This window comes from Diplotaxodon limnothrissa, linkage group LG20, assembly GCF_057381915.1.
Source record: "Diplotaxodon limnothrissa isolate DT_005_m linkage group LG20, D_limnothrissa_male_GT1.1, whole genome shotgun sequence".
Lineage (NCBI taxonomy): Eukaryota > Metazoa > Chordata > Actinopteri > Cichliformes > Cichlidae > Diplotaxodon > Diplotaxodon limnothrissa.
In genome coordinates, this window is record NC_140615.1 from 21982828 (window position 1) to 22005480 (window position 22653).

Consider the following 22653-nt stretch of genomic DNA (forward strand, 5'->3'; position numbering starts at 1 on the left):
AAACTGCATTAAATGAACACATATTACTCTGTTTATATGTTTGCTTGTTCTGGGTTTCAGTGAAGGAACACGTTTCCTAAAATGCTTGGCCAGACTGTTTTATCAGGTCTCTGATTTTACATATTCAATTCTCTATATGTTTTAGTCTGCTTTCTGCTTTTTCTGTCGTGTATATTTATTCCAGACACAAGATCTCAGAAGTTATTTCTGTGACCAGTTACACAAAAAAAATGTCACATAGCTCTTTGTTGTTTTATCTGAAATGTTGCTGTTCTTCATTCTTCAAAACTTTCTTTAACAAAGTATTTAACGTGACTCTTTAGCAGGTAGAAATATGTTGTTAAAGTTAATTATTTAAGTAGTGAAAATTTAGAAGTTTCTCTATTCGTGCTGTGTCTTGTATTGGCTGAAGCATTGTGGATTGCATTAAAGTAAATGCATATATCAAAGCACAGACTTGTATTTATTTCTGTTCTATGCAAACAAACTTTGCTTTATCTGTGAATTGGAGCATGATTTTCTTTCTGCAAGTCCGTCCATCAGCTGGGTTGTTGAACAGGGAGCTCAGCAGCCTGCTTGTCTTTATTAGAATAAAGGATTCACCTGTCAGAAAACGGAGACATGCGGGTACATCCTGCCGGATGAGGCTTTATGATTCCCTGCTGTCACTTTAAGAAGCAGCGATGCAGCAGACGCAGTCGCCTCATTAATCTGCGGGCTTCATGGCTGCAGGATGGACCCTCATCAGCACCACCAGCATCTTTTCTTCTTGCTGCCACCGGGGACCGTTAAGTCAGGCAGAAACCGAGGCTTTTCCGCGATGCACAGCTGCCACCTGCCCAAATGGTACCGCTTCACATGCAGGTTGTTGTCGGTCTTTTGTGTCTGCAGGGAACGTTTGTTTTGAGCTTCAGAGACATGGTGATATACCCTTGTTTAGTAACCGTATCATACGGTTACTAAACATGATCGTATGTAGGACACAGCTGGGGCGAAATGTGCTTGTCAGCGGTTTCGATTAGAAGCGTTGTCTTCGGTAGAAAGTACCTGCTGGGGTGTTGGGTGTCCTATTTAGGGACTCGCTTGCAGTCAGTTGGCCATGCGAAAGTGATGAGACTTCTTTAACTGCTTATCTAACAGCGTCTTATTTTAGGCGACAGATGTTGAAAATCATGTGATTCAATACCGTAATGATGACTCAAGGACAAAGCGCACCGTCCCCATCTCTCCTTGTGATATTTATCCGGAAACATTCCCGGCATCCCCCACCTCCTGGATCCTCTGCAGAGTGCCTAAATGCTGCTTTGAGTACAGTTTTATGCACCGGCTGTTTGATGCTGCTCGCCTACACAGTGAACACCGAAACTCACACTTACGTAAGATGATTGCGTATTTCTCGCCAGCTCTTAGCACTTGTTGCGCAGACGTAGGAGAGGGAGGTGAGATTTCCCGCCTCGTCGTCCTAGAAATTAAATATAGGGCACAATGAGACTCTTCCGGCTCGCTGGGTGCGCTTTTCATTAGCGGCAGTGTTACAGGTCTGTTGTGTCTGCAGCTGCCTGAATTGCTGGTACATTTTGAGCGTGGATCAGCAGGTTTCCTTAAGCTTTACGCAGAGCTGTGAGACTTCTGAAAACAGATGAGAACATTTTGTCCTCATCTTGGATTTTTTTTTGCTGGTTGGGCTGAACAGAAATGGGCTGTAGCTACCATTAGATCACCTTGATTATACAAGTGATTTATCTGCGAAAAAACAATATTTTTACCTATGGGATAATTAAATTCAGGGAATGTATATGTATTTAGATTCTTTTTCATTATCAACATGTATCAAACTGCTTAAATTAGTAAATACTTAGCCTGATTTACAATCACAGTTAGGGAAGATGCAGTTATGAAATATCTGATAATAATAAACCGAACAAGTCTAAATTCTGAAAAAGTCAATACGCAATATTTGCTTTCAATCCAATATACACTCACCGGCTACTTTGTTAGGTAACCTGTTCATCTACTCTTGAACTCAGATATCTCATCACCAAACCACAAGCCAGGATCTCGGTGCATTTAGGAATGTAGACATGGCCAAAACAACTTACTGAAGTTTAAACTGAGCATTAGAATGAGGAGGGAAGGCAGATTTAAGTGATTTTAAACTCAAGTTGTTGGTTTCTAAAACTGAGGATCTACTGGGATTTTCCCACATGATCATCTCTATGGTTTACAGAGAATTAATGAAAAAAGAGAAAATATCCAGTGAGCAGGAGATATCTGGGTGGATATTTCTTGTTGATCAGAGGAGAATCAGATCGGAGAAGAATGGCCAGACTGCTTCAAGCTGAGAGGAAGGCAACTGTAACTCAAATAACCACTCATTATATTATAATATATACAGAAGAGCAGCTCTGAAAACACAAAATGTTGAACCTTGAAGCAGACAGGTTAGGGCAGCGGAAGACCACAGCAAGTGCCACTCCTGTCAGCCTTTTTGCTTTCTACTCTTTTGTAAAGTGTCCTTGGGTATCTTGAAAATGCTATACACATCAAAGTTCTTCTTCTTATTATTATTATTATTAGCCAAGGAGAGGTAACTGAGGCTAGTATTCACACAAACTCACTAAAATCGGATATTAGCAGATTGAAATAATTCTGTCTCGTATTAATGGTTCATGCCGGTGTATGTGCAATGATGTGGGTGATATTTTCTTGGAACACTTACTGTTGCTAACTACATCCATCCCTTTATGACCACAGTGTATTGAGTTTCTGATGGCTACTTGCTGCAGGATAGCACGCCATGTGAAATAATCTCAAACTGGTTTCTTGAACATGGCAGTGAGTTCACTGTACTCAAGTGCCCTGCACATTCATCAGATCTCAGTCCAATAGAACGCCTTTTGGATGTTAGGGTGGAACAGTAGATTCTCATCAGGAATGTCCTGCTAACAAATCTGCAGCAGCTGCATCTCCGAGAAGTGTTTCCAGCACCTTACTGAAAGATGGAAGGAAAGCAAGGAATAAGTCAGTTCTGAGGGCAAAAGGTGGGCCAGCCCAGTATTTCAGTCAGTAGTCAGGTTGTTTTGAGTTTTAATACCACGGCTGACATTAACATTTTAAACCTGCTGTTGTGAAGAAGGGATTCAAACTGATTCAAACCTTCATGTTGGAGAAGACAGGAATGAAATATATTAAATTAAATATAGAGATTAACACAGTTGAAATTACAATAGTACAAACACATGCAGGAACCATCTCTGTTCCACTATTTAAGTATTTGTGAACAGTTGATAACCTCAGTGACTGTTGACTCTGCCAGCCACCAAAAGTGAGGCTTTGTCTCTGTTTTATAGCTTTTTATAGCAGTTAATGTGAAGTTTCATCATGTTTGCCTGCAGCTCTGCAGACAGGGAGGACACAACGTAGAGAGAGGCAGCTGCGCTGATTGTAGACTTACTGTGTCGCCTTTGTGTCAGCAGAGAAAGGAGGCTTTATCTGCTGCTGCCTAGACTATTTATTTTACAAATGTTAGCGTTAGACTTTTGTCACTGCCTTCCAGCCTAGAGCCACATAATGGCCGCACACAAGACACAGTGTTTTAGAAGCAAAACACGCTCCTTGTCAGGTTTTGGGATTCAGTTTTCTTCATGCTGGTTTTACCTGTGATATGTTTGTGTCTGTAACGGTGATTACAGCGCAGCTCTGAGGGCTCCTAGTGTCCCTCTCTAGAGAGAGCCGTGGAGACGTTGGACATTCCTTTGCACATCGATGTCTCTAACTCCGAGTCGAAAGCCCTCCTCAGGTCAGCGCAGGTACTGTTTCTTCTCATTTTTCTCTCTTTTTTTTTCAGCCAAATGGCAAAAAATATTACGTATTGAGTGTAGCATTAGTTCAAGCTCAGCTGTCACCCCAGCAAATCAGCACCTACCAGCTCAGCAGCTATCTTTCTACACATCAAATTGGCTCATATAGGGCATGCTATTTAAGCTGCTTCAGCCTGCTTACAGTTGCTGCATATCTGCAAGCTGCTTTGCGACCCACTTCCACCCCAGCTCTTTCTTGAATGTGCGTCTCGACTCTGTCTTGTATCTGTTGCCATTGATGTTTGCTTTTTTAAATTTTCTCCAGTTATAAATTTTTGCACATCGAAATAAAAATCCTCTTACGATTATAGTTGTGCTGATTGAAATCTGATTTTTGTCATTATTAATAATAATATTATTAAGTAATAATTTGATCTCCCAACAAGGCGCTCGGTGGGAACTAGTGGCGGCAGCGGGCGATATTCCCACAGCGACACATCAAGTACTCACACCTACCCTGGTCGAGTTAGGCCACCAGAGGGCAGTCCTACAGCCCGGACTTATCCCAGTACCCCCAGGTAACATGCAACTTACACTCCTGTAGTCTAACAGTCGGAAAATAAGACACCAAAATGTTACTAAAATTACCCCAGATCTTTTTATACTCAGTCATCTTCTCATAAAACATTCAAGTTCAATGGACTGCACACGGAATTGCCCAAAGTAATGGATGTAACTGACTGTCTGAATGTGTTAGTCTTGTGTCAGACTGGCACGCTCTTACAGGGGATTTGCCAGCTGAGACTTCAGGACCCCTCGGCTTCTGCAATAACTGTTGAACTGAATTACCAGTGCTGACACAATGTCAGCAAAAACTGGCTGATATTAATCTAGAGTAAGGGTTTATTGGAAGGTTGTTGGATTGGTTTGTGTTTTATTTTATATCACCAGATTTCTGTTTAATGCTACTATACTTTACTACTCACTGTCAGTCAGCTATCAATTTATACTCATCATATGTGATTAAATCCAACCTTTTTCATTCACGTGTGATTCAGACGTCAGGTGAAGCACACAGCTTGCAGCGACAACCATGGGATCAGGCCCCCGACCCCAGAGCAGTACCTTACACCCCTTCAACAGAAGGAGGTGTGTATACGACACCTGCGAGCCAGACTGAGGGAAAATGTGGAAAGGCTACAGCACAGGTTAGTCTTTTTCTCTATACGCCTACTTTCCTTGTTGTGGTTGCAGTTGTTGTTGTATGAATGCTATTTCATTTTCTGCACTTCCCTAGTGCTTCCCTACACTGTGTCTGTGTATGAGTGACTCTGCAAAAATAACTGCTATTCAAAAATCTTTACTTCCTCATCAGGGACTGTGAAATAGATGAGTTAAGGGCACAGCTGTACAGGATGCAGGAAGACTGGATAGAAGAGGAATGCCACCGTGTCGAGGCCCAGTTAGCCCTAAAAGAGGCCCGCAAGGAGATCCAGCATCTCCAGGAGGTGGTTGAGTCGGTAAGGTCCAACCTGGGTGTACGGCAACAAGACTCCCATGACCACAAGCCATTCTCAGGGTTGCAGGGAGGTCGGCCAGGTGGGAAGTCTCGCTCCTGTGGATGTTCCCCAGCCAGCACTTTAACCCGCAGCGCCGCCCACTCCAGACTGAGCAGCGAGGCTCTGCAGCTGGAGCGCGGCTCAAGTGCTCCCGAGCCAAGCGGAGCATCGCAAACAGCAGGACAAACTCACCTGCTCCTGGAGGCGGCCCTGCTGTCAGAGCAGCTGCCGGCACAGAGCCACATCCGAGGCCCCCCAGCTGTGCCACGCTCTTCCACCTATGAAAGGTTGTGCAGCGGTGGGGCTGTGTTGCCAATCTCACACTCCTGCCACACTCTCAGTAGCAGCTGCAGGTGCAGTGGACACACCTACCTCCCCCACCATCACTTGTTTCTGCACTTACCTCAGGAGGAGGCCCCAGTTACAGCTGCTGCAGTCCCGGTTACAGCTGCTGCAGTCCCGGTTACGGCTGCTGCAGTCCCGGTTACGGCTGCTGCAGTCTCTGCTACTGAGTCTAACCCCATTCCTGTTCCTGCAGCAGAGAAGAAACCAGAGGTCCGCTCCCAGGCCTGCAGCCCCACCATGACCTGGCTTTGTGAAGAAAGCAGTGCAGAAGGCCCAAGTGTAATTTCTTTAGTCTCAGCAGACATAACCCCATCAGAACAACAACGATTTCCATCATCTTTACCTCCTCTATCCCTTCCTCAGTATATTTACAATGCAGAGCCATCAGAACCGGACAAACCAGCGGGACCTCAGACCTGCCAGCCCCACCCTATAGCTCCACTACCAGTTAAGCAGGAAGCTACAGTAGTGGAGATAGAAGAAGACAATAAGGATGAAAATGGAGGAGCTGGTGAAGAAGGTCATTCCGCTCAGCGGTGCCACTGGAGCCGGTACTTCCTAGTAGATCTCTTGGCTTTGGCAGTGCCGGTGGTTCCAACCATGGCATGGCTATGCCGAGGAGCACCACAGGAGGTCATGCCGGTGTACCACATCGGGTCCTTGCTGAGAGGTTGCTGTGCTGTGGCTCTCCATTCACTTCGACGTCAGGGTGCAGGCAGGGGCCGCAGACCCGCCAGCATGAACGGAACAACATCAATCTGAAACTTTCAGCCACGTTTGGCATTAAGAAAAGACTCCAAACCTCTCCAGGCACAACACTGACTTTACTTTATAACATTTCAGTCTCAACCTCGCATTGGATATCAAAACTTATAAGATTTTTAGAGTCTGTGATCATGCTTTGCCTTAGAGAACAAAAGATTAGTTGTACATCAAATACTTTCCTTACTGATATAGTCTGTATTTACTGCTACTGCCTGCACTTTAAGTGGTTTTCTCTTTATTGCGGTTTGCATGTAACCCACAGTTTGTTTGGACTCTTGCTTGCATTAAAAAGCCCCTTCAGTATGAGATGCCTTCAGAGCAACAATGTACACATTATGAAAATAAGAGAAATAGTGTGTGACTGAATGCTTCTCTAATTTCTTCATCACATTTTCTAAATTGTTCACAGAGAATGTGAGAGTCACAGTCATGAAATTCCTTTGGCATCACTGATGCCTCACCAAAGCAGAAAAGTACGTTAGAGTCAGCTCTTTTGTGACGTGTTCAGAAGCAGTTAATAAACAGAGCACACAGGGTGTGGGTGCAAAAGAGAGGAAAAGCATTCGTTTTTGTATCACAAACAAGGAAAAAAGGTTTTGGACTTTCTGAGAAGCAAAGATGTGAACTGACTCTAGTGAGAGTGAAACAGACAGATGGATGATTTTTTTAAATTCCTACAACATAAGGAAAACTGTATAGTAGGGGTGGGTTTTTATAATCGATTCATCGATTAAAATCGATTCTGGCTTGGATAACGTAAAATCGATTCATTAAAATCCTGAATCGATTTTTTAATATAAATTTATTTTGCCCGAAATGCCAGAATCTCTGGTGACATCTCACAAAATTTCAAGAACCACCAAACAGCTAAGACAGTAAATGAGAGCAGGTACACGGATTCTGCACAAAGACAAAACCCGCAGATCAGAATCAGTGAGATGTCGCCTTTCTCACGCTCGGGGCTGAAAGCCGACAGCTCGCTGATTCTGATCTGTCGGCGGTCCGCGCTTTGTGTTCACGCCCTTTATGCGCCGATTCTAAAGCTGTTAGTTTGATCTCTCTCCAAACAATATTGACCGAACCAGCAGCAAAAGAAGATCCAAACTACGCTTCACATAAACATCGTCATGAATTCACTCTGACTTTTCCTGTTTTGCTTCCACCGCGATGCACAGCTCTCTCTCTCTCTCCCTCCCTCTCTCTGTCTCTCTCTGTCTGTCTGTTTTCTGCATTATTCGCTTGCTTGTTACGCACAAGTCTACTGTTGTTTACAGCGCTGTCGGCCGCTGTTTTTTTCCCTTTTACTTACTTCCGAAAAGAAAACCTAATTTCTGCTGTTCAATACTGAACAAATTTAAACTTTTTAAAATTATTCAAAATGCAAAACGCCGTGTCTCTAATAAAACCGATGTAACTTCAGAGGTAATGTTCATATGTTGATTAATGGTTTTCTTTCGTTTTTGATGTACTGCAGAATATTTTTATAAAATCCCAGGCCAGGAAAATCACCCTCATGTTTTTCTGTGTTTTATCTTCAGCTACTTTGACACAAAGGCATCTGCTGTGATGCTCACACCTGTGATAAAGTCTTGCGTGTGTCAGCTTCCTTTTTATTGATACAAAAATATGTAAATGTACTGATCTGAATTATAATATTTCTGACTGTCAAAATTTCCCAGATTTAAATCGAATCGAATCGTGGATCGAATCGATTCGGGACCTTGTGAATCGGAATTGAATCGATTCTAGAAATCAGTGACGATACCCAGCCCTACTGTATAGACTCCATTTCAATCCTGCTGGGACACATGAATAAGGAAGAGCATCCGTGACCAAGGATAGAGAAGCAGAAATCTGCAGCTTAGTACAAGGTTATTTTACATAATGGAGATAATGTAAAGGTCTAAATTGTGAAAAATACTTTTATAAGGACAACATTTATTACATTTTGGATCTTAAAGATAACTAGCGTAGTGTGTGTGCGCGTGTGTGTGTGAAAGAGAGAGAGTCTGATTTGCTCCATCCTTTAACGCACACTCAGATCATTTATCTACATTGTACCTTAAGGAGATAAAGAGGGAAAGTTGGAGATTTAGTCACCGGTGATCCACACAGATGAATGGCGTGAGTCGCGAGAGCACTTTAGTGAATTTGTAAAGAGATAACAGTTTGATACAGGTATATATTTTCTGATTTTACATGAAGAAAAAAAAAAGAAAAGATGTCTGCACAGCTGCTAGAAAGAATTAACATAATTATTTTTGGCATCAACTGTGGCTTCTTTCACTGTACTGCAGTCAAGCCTAATGCAGTGTATCAGTGTTTGAGCATTAATATTATAATGTATCTATTTCAAGTGGCCCTTTGATGTGACTCAATTGTAATCACAAACTATGACGTGCTGTAAATGTAGTTACCGATTTCAGCCTTATTATGCAAAAAGAACAAAGGTTTGGCTTTCAGGGATCCTTCCAGTGAGGTTTTTGAGAAGTTTAATCAGAGGTTCAGCGTGAGGAAGAAGCAGACGATTTTACTGTATAATAAAGTCTGTTGGAGCAGCGCACAATGTTGTCTTCAAATTTCACGCTATTCGTTTTTGTTTGACTTTTGTTCCGAAGCAACAGTATTTCCTTTATGTATTTGTATTTGCTCAGTGTCACTTCAGTCATTAGAAACAGCCAAATATTGCAAAAAATACTGTTTCCTTTGTTCTTGGAAATAAAACATGCTTCTGTTTTCTATTTTCTTTTGTTAGTGAGACATAATAATATGAATTATTAAGGCGAGACATTACAGGCAGAAACACTTTTTGCTCCATTGCATTATCTATGCAAATGAATGCATATTAGATAATACATCAGCTCATCTGCATATTTAAATATAAAATTTCGGGAAATGTGCAATGCCAAACCTTTTTTATGTCAATAATTATTAGGGGAACTTTCATAGTAACTTACCTCTTAAGGTTTTACAAGAACATTTTTACAATGTATATCTTTAAAGGTTGCTTTGATTTTTTTTTCTCACATATTCTGAGCCTGATGCATTCACCTAACAGGTGAAAAAATCCCCAATCAGTCCTGGGAGGACACAGAAATCCCTTTGTAGTTGCAGCATTAAAGGGCACCCGGCATAAAAACTGCCAAACCAAACGTGGAGCTACCTGCTGTGGCGACCCCTTGTGAATAAGGGAACGGCCCAAAGTAGCTTCTGTATTCTGAGCCTAGAAATCTCCATTTAAGTAGCACTTACATTCTTTAAAATCCCCAGCTCGATTCTGTGTTATATTATTGAAGTTTCTAAAGATTTATAAATATATCAATCTGATTCCTGAAAACATGGTGAAAAGGTCATTTTTTCTGTCTGGAGAAACAAGAAAATATATCAAAAATATGCTGTGTAAAGAATCTTTTGATTAATTTGTCAATAAAATGAAACAAGAATATTCCAACAACCACAAAAACAATGGAAACAAAAAAAATTGATGCCACATTAGAAAGAGAATGAAACTAACTCAAAGTTTGGAATACAGAAAAAACAATAATTTTATTTTTTTAAGACCATTACAAAAACCAACAAACACAAATATAGCTCTGTAAAAAGCAGCCATCAAAAACTGAGCTTTGTCCAATTTTTGCTCAAAAAAAAAAAGAAAAAAAAAAGTGAATATTTTAATAAAACTAAGACTTAGAAAGTATTACACTCAATATTCCTTACTTAAGATTAATTGGGGGAAATAACACGGTGGTATTTTATACCCTGTTCACCTGTAGAGTCTCACCTTATTCATGCATCAGTGCAAAGCCCCAGTAACAGGCCTAGAAGCCAGTTGACAAATTAAAGAATCCTGCAGCATCCATTGAAAAGCTGAATTTAACATTTTTATACCCTACGTGGTTGCATCAGAGAATGCACATTTTCCCTAACAACTGCTGGTTGCCAGGGTCACTGGGCCTGTTTGACTGTGGCTTAAAATGACAAAAAAAAGGGCTATGAAGTGACACAGAATAACTCTGAGGAGAAATAAACATCATTTTACTTAAAAATCACTCTTTAATGTATTCGAATAAGCCATTCCTAGAGGAAAATTTTTCCCCTTTAGCTGCGGATATTAAAGCAAGCAGGTATATTTGGCTCATAAATTAAGACCATCTTCCAGGTCCTCTAACGCTCTTCAGGAAAACGTTTGATTTTTGATCCCCTGATTATGACATGCTCTGGGCATTTTTGTATTTTAGAGTACATAACAAAAGTAATTCATAAAAATATTGTGTCAAACAATTTATTCTTATTTTGAATCAAGACAATTCATTACCCGCAATCAATACGATTTTATTGTAAAGGCCACAAAGCCACAGGAATGAGACTCATTCAGTATTTATGACACTTAAAACATGGTCCTGGTGGCAGACGCATTTAGTCAGTCAAACAGCGGCAATAAAGTCAATTTGAAGTCAAAAAAAATAATATGACCATAAAAATACAAAGCAGTATATGACAAAATACATGTGATAAGATGGCCTATGACTTATTACTGTCTGGAATCTAAAGTATAAGGGATAACATTTTAAAGCAAGTGACAAAACAGAACTTGTATATAAATGTAAAGGAGAGTGAAATAGTGTAACAACAGACATAGGTCCTATGCAGGAATCAAGAGCAGGAATCATCTGTTAACCTTTTTCCTCCATGTTCCCGAGATAGGAGTCAACCTGCAGTGAGGGGGAAGAGGAAAAAAAAAAGCTCAGAGCTGTGATTAAGGAGAGGAAGAGTGGATTACTGACACTAAAGCTTGTTATATCCATACTATTTAATCTCTGGACATAAGCAATAAAAGATAACTGTATAGTCACTGTAAGCATGTGGGGAGCGATAGTAATGTGTTTCCCTAATTGCGCCGGGTGTTACAAATCTAATCATGTTGAATATTCACATTATTAAACACGTCTCACCCTGAAAATCTGAGTGGAATTAAAGTTGAGTGCACAAGTTTCAGGCCTCCAGACCAATCAGCTCCACATCAAAGGTGAGAGTGGCATTTGGTGGGATGATCCCTGGGTGACCTTTGCTGCCGTAGGCGTAGTCTGGTGAGCAAATAAGCTTTGCCCGCTGACCCACACTCATCTGTGGAGAAGATGGAAATCAAACACTACTGCTGCAATCGAACTAAGTAATAGATTTATTTAAAGGCCTCTTAATAGTACAGGCTCTGTTTATCTTAAACTAATGCCGTTAAATGCAACGGCAATCCAATAAACTCGTCTTCATAATGTTAGTCTGTGGTGATGCTGAACTGCGTTTTTCAAAGGCATTATTAGTAAGGATGGGCAAGCGCGCGGGAAGAAACAAAACTGAATTATGTAACCATGTGTGCCTGGAGTTAATTCTTTCAGATTTAACAGCAGCTGGGAGGATGTTGTGCTTTACTACTGCCAGAAGGTGGCAGTAACGAGCCGTTTTCCAACCACCATTGAAAAACAAAATTAGACAAAGAACACTTATGGGAGCGACATTTAAGACGCTGAGAGTAGATGGCGCACAAACAGGAGTAACCTGCAAATCCACAGATTAGCAAAGCTTTAAATAAGCCATGTTTAGCCCTTCTTTGAGTAAGGAAATGAAAACAAGGCTCAGCGTTAGCTTGGCCAGGGAAAGCTAGCATGTCACAATCATAAGAGAGCAGTTTAATGGTAGTGTGCAGTGATCATGTTTCCTCTTATTTTCTGTCAGATATGTACAGTTACAGCGGTGGATAATGTTTATTATGAGGTCAGCGCACAAACAAACAATGTGAGGCAAAAGCTCCGGCACAGTATAATCACAGTAGCATGTTTAAATAAATAAATAAATAATTTAATTAATTAAATTACAAAGATCTATTTCACTTCATGTTTCTGAGATGATTGCACCTCACATTATGAAAATCACTGCTTTAAAGTGAGAGGACATAAAACAGCTTGTTTCAGATGGAGGATGAAATGAGTGGCTGCACCAAGGGTCAGTATATGATAAACAAGGGTTATCTTGAATGGAGAATCTGCAGTAACAGAGTTAACAGAGATAATTTTTATATGATATAAAATTTGTCATATACCTATATCATTGCTATAGTAACACCATGCGTTTATGGGCATGTCTGGGAGTAGGGATGGGTACCGGTATCCGGTGCCATGATGGCACTGGTTGTGACATAAACGGTAGTAACCAGACCGAAAAGCAGTGCACATTTCGGTGCTTTATTTCGGTGCTTTTTTTTCCTGAGATGTCATACACTTTGAATTCTAGCCAATCATTTTACGTTTCCGAGGATAGTAGGCGGGTCCAGGTACGTATGTTCTTTTAGAGCAGAGCTACAGATTAAAAATGCCCAAGGCGAAGCGGTCAAAAGTCTGGCTGTACTTCACAGCAAACTATGCAAACTCAGCAGCCTGCAGCAAGTGCTTTAAGCTGATACTGTGATACTGTGAAAGGAGGTAACACCTCAAACCCGATGAAACACCTGGCGACGCATAGCGTTGTTTTTTTTTAAAGCCGAAAAATGCGCCGTATTTGATAGCTTGCTGCGAGACCTCACACCGAGCACATCTACTGCGGGTGGGTTGCCTGTTATCGGACCCGGAGTTAGCAACATCCCCCAAAAACCCGAAGAGTAGAGTCCTGGCCCCTAGCCCTGTCAGTGTAGCAGAAATGATGACGGATGATGATGGCAGCAGCAGCCGTTCTTCTCTGCGTCAGTAGCTTAATGTTGTTCGTGTGTAATTTACGTTGAGTAGGCTAACCACGTTATTACATTAATGCATGTAAGGTGAACTAGCAAACACCGTTGTAGTTACATGCAGCTGTCTTCTTGTTTGATGGCAGATACTCCCTTCACCCTGGCCAAAAAGGCTAAAATGACCAAAGAAAAAGTGGAAAACAGCTGAACATGAGAGGTTTTTGGACCAATTTTGTGTTCTCCATTCTTTAAGCACCGGTTTGAGCACCGGCACCGTTTCAAAAGTATCGGTTTGGCACCGGTATCGGATAAAACCTAAACGATAAGCATCCCTATCTGGGAGCGACAGCCATGGGTCATCCTCCAATAACGATTTAGCACCTAAAAACTTTAATAACCTCCAACAGAACACAGTGTTTTACAAAATATGCAAGAAAACTATTCATGCTGCGGGTGAAAACAACAAACTTGTTTCACCACTTGTGGCAAAAACAGACAACCAAGTGCAACCAGGCTACAAAGAAGCAGATACTAACATCTCATGATGTGCAACCCAAATGTCCACAGATCACTTCAACAAGCATCGCTGGCTAGCCTCACACCACATGACTGGAAGCACAAGCAGTGGATAGAAATTACTGACATGGTTACGTGGTGGAAAACCAGGACTTTAAGCAGAAGGATAAAAAGCTTGACCAAAGACACAACATCCTGTGCAGCTTCAGAGCAGTTATGAGACTGAGTTAATTCAGTTATTGTTAAACTAAAATACTGAGCAGTTCTTTTATACTTTTACTTAAATTTTCTAGGGAAGAACAAGTGCCTAGGCTACTTTTGTGCTTGCATTTGATTTATGCTGTGTCACTGGACATAATGCTGCTGCTGCTGGCAACTTGTTTCAGTACATTCACACTTGAAATTAGGAAGTGTGCCATCAACGACAGTAACTTACTAGAGAAGAAACATAGAAAATTCACTTCATTTACTTTCACTTATAAAAACTGCTGCCTGCAAGCATCACTGAAACATTTTTCCAGCATCGCAGTTCTTGTTATTGCAATTTTTTGTGAAAAACTGTAATATAATTTTAAGGCTATATCACCCACCCCTTGTAATCCTATAATAGCTACTTTAGTAGAACCCATGAATAAAAATATAGAGACTAAATTGGGCATAATAGGTCTTTTGTTCACCCATCTGATCGTGCAAAATCCCCAAAAATCTTACATGGTTCAATAAAACACAAGTGGGAAACAACAGAACAAACATCACAGCATTATATCATTAAATATAAATCATTTCTAACAGTAATAATTGCAAAATTACACTGGGTTAATGGTGGCAAAGTATCATAACAGCGTGTTAACAGCTGGAACAGGCTCTGTGCCACTTAAAGCAACAGGAAAGGCAGATAGAGGATGAAGAAAAGAGAGCAGAGATGCTCCAGCATCACTTGAAACCACTAAAAGAGCTGTGAGTGCTATTTGGATGCATTTAGTTCTAATAAAAGAGGCTAAAAAAGGCCCACTTATGCAAAAATAATACCATCAATCTGGAGTAACACAAATTTATTTCCATACTCGTCACTACTGACAGATGTTACAGCTGAGATTGGGCTAAATACCTCCCAATATAAGCAACGCAGTTAAACGTAACTATAAAAGCATTTCATGCCCCCCAAGAGAGAAAGATCACAATCGTTACGTTTAGCCGTTGTAAGGAAAACATAGCTAGTTAAGTAATACCTGCATAAAGGTATTCATTGCGAAAATCTTGCTCACCTGGGCTACTCCTTCTTCCCATCCCCGAATCACCTCCTGGTGTCCGATCTTAAATTTGAACGGCTTGCCCCGGGACCTCGAAGAGTCAAACACTTTACCGTCTGCCAGTGTGCCTGGAGATGAAATAAGAGTCCGAAGGCTGGTTAGACATGTCTGAATATCTAACTCGACACAGAGCTCGGCTTGTTGATAACTAATCCCACTTTTCTGCACCCTTCTCCAACATGAGCTAACTGTTTAGCCGTGATGCTAGCGTTAGCATAACGGGTTCCCGGATAGTTTACGTTAGGAGGCTTCAGCTCAACGAACTTAACTACTCTTCGTTCCCTCAATTAAAGACAATTCTGGCCGGTTTAAAAGACCGGGGGTATAATAAAAGTATGCGAGCATCAGAATAGCTGATGATAGCCCAACAGTCAAAATAGTCAGTCTGTTAACAGAAGCTAGCTACAATGCTAACCAGCAGAAGAAGCAATGGACACTCGGGTACTGTTAGATGAAACTAACTTGGCTCACAATTCACCCAATCAGACACCTTTCACCCAGGTAGGGGCTAGAGGAAACATTCAAAACGTTAAAGAGCATCCAAATCTCGGAGCTCCAGCCTCCGCACTCACCAACATAGTGCACCACGACGCGCTGCCCCTTCTTCGGAAAAGTCCGCCCTGGAAACAGGAAAACAGAGAGAAAAGTGGCAGAATAATGAAGCGAACACTCTCGGGATAAAAACAATATTAGGCTGTTTAACAAGTCACATAATTCTCACCGTCACCCGGAGTTATAGTCTGAATTTCTACTCCCATTTTCGCTCCGCTGTATCCTTCTTCTGGACCACCCTACAATGCGAGCGGAAGCTGGAGACATGGGCGGCCTCCTGACGAGCGAGTGGGCACGGATGGAGGAAAAATCCACCAATGAAGCAATATTATAACAATTTTATAAGAATATCCAACTTGGAAACAAGGCCCAAGTAAGCGTTTTACGTTTTACGATTGCGTGTGTACTAAGACGAGCATTTAAGTCAGATGATTGGTCATCATCTATATATATATATATATATATATATATATATGTTGGGGTTTTTTGGGGGGGGGGGCTCTGCATGATTTAAGTTTTAAGGTCTTACCCCCGGGACATATCCCAATTAGGAAAGGTCTCATTTGAGATGACCATGCGGGATTTGGATTATTAAAAAATCAATCTAAAGTAGTATTAGGTTATCTTGGAGGGGTCATGTTACTTGAACACTTTTCAGTATAAATGTATAGGCTCGTGCAGAGATCAGATCTTGGAGGAAATGCGTTGCAAGAACTGACACAGTGAAAAATCAAATCACTTTTAAGAGTGGATTCTTTGCATTTCAGGCCCCTTCGTGCATTGTATTTTATAACAGCTAATCAAAACTCAGATGAAATTAATCAGACATATTGCAGTTGAAACTTGCATACCTCTACATTTTCTACAATAAGGGAACTGATACTGGCACTGGTATCAAAAACTCTTGTTAATATCCACCCATCTAAGTAACTGCTGTCACTTATTGCAACTCTGAACCTTTTTTTTCAGCTTTTACATCTATTTCACATCTATTTTATATCTATTGTGTTCCTACAAATTTGGAAACGATTATCATACACAGAGCAGCAAAGTCAAAAACAACTAGGTTCAGTATTGAAACTGTAAATCTGTGGTTGGGATAGGTGTTTACAGCCTGCATGACACTGTTTGTAATCTGGAACATTGTTAAAAACTTGAATGACTGTTTCATTTCCCATGTTCCGCACCCCACCTGACTTCTTTGTTGTTTCTTTATCGTGATGGGATGAGCTACAGAATGCCTGCACATATGCACCATGTTTCGCAACAAAGTGAACGCAACACTGTTACATGTTCAACACATGAACCTACTGACATTAGCACCGTAACATCCTGTTATTTCAGATGAGGATGGAAAATGAATTGATGTGACTTTTATTTGTGATGGCTGAGGATTTGCAGTATTGTTTTGTTTTTGTTTTTTACTATATGGAAGCAAAAGAACTGGTTCTCCAGGCTCTCCAGGCTCTCCAGGCTGCCATGTCACTCATTTTCAATCCAGTCCTGAGCATTTTTTGTTTGTTTGTTTTGTTTTGTTTTGTTAAGCCTATTAACACTGACCTATGAATCATATAAGCATAAAAATACACCTAAGTCAAGGGATGAAACAGTCTTTTGTCTACACATAACAGGCAACATTAAATTGTATATTTAGGGACTTTGTTACTAGCAATCTGTTGCAAAAACACATAATTACTAGTTATTTCCTCAGTTAAATGTATGAAAAATGCCAACGATAACACAGTTTGACAGGTATAAAATAATTTTTTTGCACCACTAAAGTGATTCCCAAAGCGTTATTAGCCAAAATCTTGGCATATCTGGACAACATGTACAGTGTCCTCAAAGTGGAGGATAAATAAAGAAGTGTCAGGTCTAAGAAACTATCCACAACAGATGAACAGTATCTGAAAGTCATGTTTCTAGAGAAAAACCTCCTCGCAACTGCTTTGATCACTAGCAGATTGCTGTGGTCAGCCACAGTTTGCATAGAACACTCTGGCTTGACTGCAAACACTCGTCAAATTTAATAAATGATGGCACAAATAAGTGATTATGGACATAATGTATTTATATGAAATTCAGGAACAGGAAATCTGCTGACCTTGGTCCAACTTAAAGAACAGACACTGACAACATGAGTATACTATCACAACTTTACAGATTTATATTATGACCTGTAGAAATTTTTTTATTTAGTTTTAAATTGTGAACTGTTGTCTATTACTGCACTGTTTTTTTTATTGCGCTTCATAAAGTGTTGAAAACTGTGTATAAGACATAAAAAAGCTCTAACTCTCACCTTCTCTCTGCTCATCACAGCAGTGTCCTGCAGGATATTTCACATACATTACAGCTTAACACTATATATACTTTGAATTCAATTAACCAAGTGTCATGCTTCTTATATACATCACATCACAGTTGCTGAAAGAACTTCCTCTAAGGTTATACCTGTGCATCCTTGCACGTCCGCTGACCCTTTTCTATTCTCGTACTCTCTACTGAATATTTATTTTTGGAGATGAGAAATCTTTCACGATGCTTCACTGAGAATGACTTTTAGGTCACAGGCAGGAGGACAGAGGGGAGATGAAATGAGGTGGCACAAAGTAGAAAATTAAAGAAACCTATATATGACCTTTGCCTGTACTTTTCCTTTACGTAAGTTATGTGTAATCATTTTTAGCTCTATATAATATTTTAATATTTTTTGTGTTTACACTCACTCTTTCAAATAGATGCAAGTAAAACACAGCAGAAAATAAATAAAATCAAAGACTAGCGGTCCTTTTGCTCTATTTTCACCTATAAAGCAGGACTAGGGCAGGCGGAGGTTTATCCTGGTGCAGGTGTGCCGCGGCGGTCAGTGGAAGAATCCGCGAGTTTCTCTGTGAATTTCCCATTACGTCTTTGCGCACTCGGTGCTTGCTTGGAAGTTTAGGGGGTTTTTTTCGCTGTAAAAAGAAGTTTTCTTCCCACGCACACCGGACGCTAATGTTTTTGACACTTTTTATGGAATCAAACTTAAAGTAAGGTCAGTACTTCCATGCTTTAAACGCTGCACGCTCATACTCTCTCCCGCACTCGATATAATATCCACTGTTGATCTGCAGACAGCTGTTGTCACAAACGTAGCACTTGCTTATGTCACTGTCATGAGACATTCTCGCAAAAAAAAATCACGGTTTTAGTAACGCAGTAACGCAGCGTTCCTACAGGAAAGTAACGGTAATCTAATTACCGTTTTTGCAATAGTAATCCCTTACTTTACTCGTTACTTGAAAAAAGTAATCGGATTACAGTAACGTGTTACTGCCCATCTCTGGTTAGGAGTGATGGCACCATAACACTAATGCCATAACCTGATTTGTGTGACACATTTCTGCTAAAGAACATCTGCTGCCTAACTGAGACTAACTATTGTCTCACAATAGTTGAAATGTGCAATTCCCTGGTATTCCTATTCCTATTTATCGCTATTATATACTCTGTGTTTATATGTGTCTCTGTATTTATATATGTGTATATGTGTATATATGGTATATTTCTATTTCTGCTTACATTCTTTTGCAGCTTCTGTTGGTGCTGTGCTACTGGAAACAGAATTTCCAGGAGGAACCAAACCGAGGGATTAATAAAGCTTTATCTAATCTAATCTAACCTAATGCTATTTGTCTATGCTAAATACAATGCTAAAACAGGTCAGATTGATACCCTAACATAAAGACATGACCTGTTAAAACAATTTTTCCACTCAGTGTGTGCAAAGAGTTTGCAGGGACTAAGCTTGTGTTCTGCAAAGATTTCTTGGCTGGGTCTTCTGTAACTCTCTATTAGTTTCTTAGCTATGCATTTTCTAGATTATGCCGATCCAATGATATGCTAAGATAAGTGAACCAACTCCCTGCTGAAGCATCAAATTACAAAGTACAGACATGAAGGCTGTATCATGTTTAAAACAGGCTAAAACAGTTGCTGTGGGATGTACTCCTCAAACCCATGACACCTTGGCTCTCACATGCGACCTGTTAGAGGCAGACTCGCAATGATTCTCAGGAACATTTATGCCCAGTTTGGCCCATCCTGAGCACTGGTGAGGGCTTTGTTCATGACATCGAGGACTTACAATTAACCGATCTGCTTTATGCCTGCTGCCATTTCCAAAAGATCTGTTGGAAACATTTGAACAAACAGACTTGACTGAATTTTTTTTCTCCTGACTGTAACAGTGTGGTAAGTTCTCAAATTTTAATGTGTTTGAGTCATAATGTGATGTTGATGTGACTCCAGCGTGGGCCTGCTGCAGGATTGTTGGCAGCTCTGTGTTTTCTCTTCGCTCTGAAGATGATGATGTAACTTCTGAGCTGGATAAAGAATAAAAAATACAAAATAAATAATAAATGTATTATCATTAATATCCATCTTTCATTTTAAAAGTGGTATGTTTAAGTCCTGCAAGGACTATTGTAAGGCTATCTGTTAAAGCATGTAGCAAATGATTCTATTCTGCTGCAGAGAATGATCTCCTTTGATTTACTTTTGCTCACTATGTTGAAGGTTTATGGAAAACTTTTTTGGAACAATGACATCTGGGCATACTCATGGAAAAAGAGCTGGAAGTAAATATGGAATAATGACTCCAGCAAGATGCCCATACACTTTAGAGGTGCTGTTGGGCACGCTTGGGTCAGATTACTTTGTGTTCCGTGGCTACTTTGTAACCAGTTAATGAACACAAGTTGCCTGACATTTTAATGAGCGATGTAATCCCTGGCGTTACAAAAACCATTTAAACAAATCTGATAAATAAAGATAATAATACCACACCTTATACTGCAGATGGGTGAACAAAATGTGTTCTTACAATGTAATCACATAATCTCCAACAATTTAACTAAAATCTCATTTCACATCTTTCTAAATGTAATCCCGTTCAACTGTTTGTTAACGCAACTCAACTCACATGGCAGATTTCTGTTGTTATTCATTCTAGTATGTTGTTGGCCACCTTTTTTCACTATTTTGTAGTTCAAGTTTTAAGCTTTAATCCACAAACAAAACCAGACCTTCACTCTTATTCTTTTATGTTCAAAATCCATATTGATCCAAGTCTGTGTGACAATGCTATTTACATTCAAAGAGTTTATAAATTTGCTTACACATTCTTTGATATTGTAGATGCTGACATATTGAGCAGCTGAAGTGAATAACTGAGAATTTACAATCTGTCTTGATAGTTTACTGAACTCTTCATCCATATAATAATAGCAAGCATGATGACGCTGTTAAAAAGATCATTTGGGGGTCAGTTGTATGTTTATAAATTTTACATTTATTGTGCAAAAATATTTAGCTTTACTATTACTAAAGACTACTTAAAGAAATAATGAGAAAAGGTTCAGGCCATCTTGACAAAGGTGGTCATACCAAGCATAGTCTTTTGAGCTTGTTAGAGTTGTACAAATACCATATTGTACTTGCACACATTTCAATAATTCACTCTAGCTATTTCCAGTTCTCTAAGCAACATATAGAGAGTTCAACAATCCCTTGAATTAAATATTGAATTTGCCTGTCCTTCTGGCCAATCCATATGGGCAGAGTCTCAATGCTTTATATTAAAATGAACTCTCTTTAGTGATTTCACTCAACAAAGTCAGTTTATTGCGTTATACTTTTTAAAATTACAATTATCCTTTGAGATTTTATCTTTTTGTGTTTTTCATAAATCCCAAACTTTTTGTTTGTTTGAAGCTTAGCATATCAGTTTCCCTGTTTCTGGTCTTTGTGCTATTCTGAGCACAGCGACTCCCTCTGTACCATCTCGTGCTCAGAGAGTAACCTGTTAAAAATCTTCTCAAGAAACTCTTTGGAAAATAACTTAACTTATAACTTATTAACACCAAGACTTGACTTGATCTTAAATCTGTGAGTGTGAACTTGCTGTGAACATGCTATAACAGACAACTATGAACTCAGTATTTAAGGTTTTACCTCAACCTTAATGGCTAAAAGTCTATTTTTCTCTCTTTTCTTTTTGATATCTCTTTTGCAGCTAAATTATTTCACGTTTCTAACTTTTTGCTGGGATTTCATTTTTTACTTTTAATTTTTTTAATGTATTTGTTCATTATATTGTACATGAAGTGGCTGAAAATTATTTACATCTAAATATGTATATATGTAATGAGGTTGATCATGTGTCTGGCTAAACATTTATGATTTTATCAGCTATGTTGGGTATCTAAGTTGATTGTTCTACTTGTCAAATATACGTCAAAAATAATATTGCCTGATGAAGAAAAAAGGGATCTTTCCAAGTTAAACTGTGTGGGAGTCTGTTTGCAATGCTGGATCTGTTTGTCCTTCTCCTACGCATCTGTCTTACAAAATAGATGTGCGAAGAGTCTTTTTTTCCTGAGATTTCTGCCATGAAATCAGTTAAGATGTTGTGATACAATGAGCTGAAACTAAAGCTTCAAAGGTTCATCAAAATGAGCAACTGTGAACTGTATATAAAAGCCAATGAAGAAGTGCCTTAAGCATATGCAGTTGTACGGTGTGGTGTTGCTTGTTTCTTAAACAGTCACTCTTCACATCTGGTTTAAAAAACACCAAAAAAAAAACCCCACAAAACTAAACAGTGGTGGACTTCACAAACCAGCAGTTGATATCTCAGTGGTTTGGTCCATCTTGTATAACAAATTCCAGTATTGCAAACAACTTGAAACATCTCCAGTCATTTACTTGGGATGTTATTTAGAAGCATTAAAATTAATTTAATTAAATAATCTTTAATTTTAATGGTCATCACAACATAAACAATGTCATGGTCTTGGGTTTTGAACCCAGAGGTTTCAGTTTGTGAACTTTGAATGTTTGCATATTATTTTAATGTTCTATTTGGTTCTTAGTTTGTTCTTGTCCAAATTCTTGAGCCTTAGTTCCTTGTTTCAGCCAAGTTTTGCTATCAATATCCCTTTTAGGGTTTATTCTGTTTAGTCTTTGGTTATTTGTGTAGTTGCCCATTTGTGTCTCATTGTGTCAAGTTTGTCTCTGTTTAGTTACTTTGTGCTATGATTTCATAG

General features: G+C 39.7%; 2 protein-coding genes across 6 annotated transcripts; one reads left to right on the plus strand and one right to left on the minus strand.

Annotated features, from left to right (window-relative positions):
* Window positions 1–733: 733 nt before the first annotated feature.
* On the plus strand, window positions 734–6466 carry snpha (syntaphilin a). 5 transcript variants are annotated; one of them, XM_085345509.1, is made up of 5 exons: window positions 3766–3809; window positions 4247–4378; window positions 4859–5008; window positions 5176–5815; window positions 5873–6466. In XM_085345509.1, exons 1-5 carry the CDS (start codon window positions 3766–3768, stop codon window positions 6464–6466), a joined length of 1560 nt encoding a protein of 519 aa, XP_085201635.1. The 5 variants fall into 5 exon arrangements, with proteins under 5 accessions (XP_085201632.1, XP_085201635.1, XP_085201636.1 ...); XM_085345510.1 differs by having other exon boundaries at window positions 5176–5809; XM_085345511.1 differs by having other exon boundaries at window positions 5176–5794.
* Window positions 6467–10176: 3710 nt separating this feature from the next.
* On the minus strand, window positions 10177–15816 carry fkbp1aa (FKBP prolyl isomerase 1Aa). The gene is made up of 5 exons (XM_085344122.1): window positions 15732–15816; window positions 15583–15630; window positions 14966–15078; window positions 11422–11593; window positions 10177–11181 (listed from the first exon to the last, which is right to left on the minus strand). The coding sequence occupies exons 1-4, from the start codon at window positions 15766–15768 to the stop codon at window positions 11462–11464; spliced, it is 330 nt and encodes a 109-aa protein (XP_085200248.1). The 5' UTR covers window positions 15769–15816; the 3' UTR covers window positions 10177–11181; window positions 11422–11461.
* Between the last annotated feature and the right edge of the window lie 6837 nt (window positions 15817–22653).

Bases quoted from the DNA above. Each gene is read 5' to 3' on its own strand.
- snpha (XM_085345506.1), top strand. From the start codon at position 734: ATGGACCCTCATCAGCACCACCAGCATCTTTTCTTCTTGCTGCCACCG. The intron at 4,379-4,858 runs GTAACATGCAAC...CGTGTGATTCAG, and splicing joins ACTTATCCCAGTACCCCCAG to ACGTCAGGTGAAGCACACAG. The intron at 5,009-5,175 runs GTTAGTCTTTTT...CTTCCTCATCAG, and splicing joins GTGGAAAGGCTACAGCACAG to GGACTGTGAAATAGATGAGT.
- fkbp1aa (XM_085344122.1), bottom strand. From the start codon at position 15,768: ATGGGAGTAGAAATTCAGACTATAACTCCGGGTGACG. The intron at 15,079-15,582 runs GTGAGTGCGGAG...TTTCATCTCCAG, and splicing joins CGTCGTGGTGCACTATGTTG to GCACACTGGCAGACGGTAAA. The intron at 11,594-14,965 runs GTGAGCAAGATT...TCTTCTCCACAG, and splicing joins GGGAAGAAGGAGTAGCCCAG to ATGAGTGTGGGTCAGCGGGC.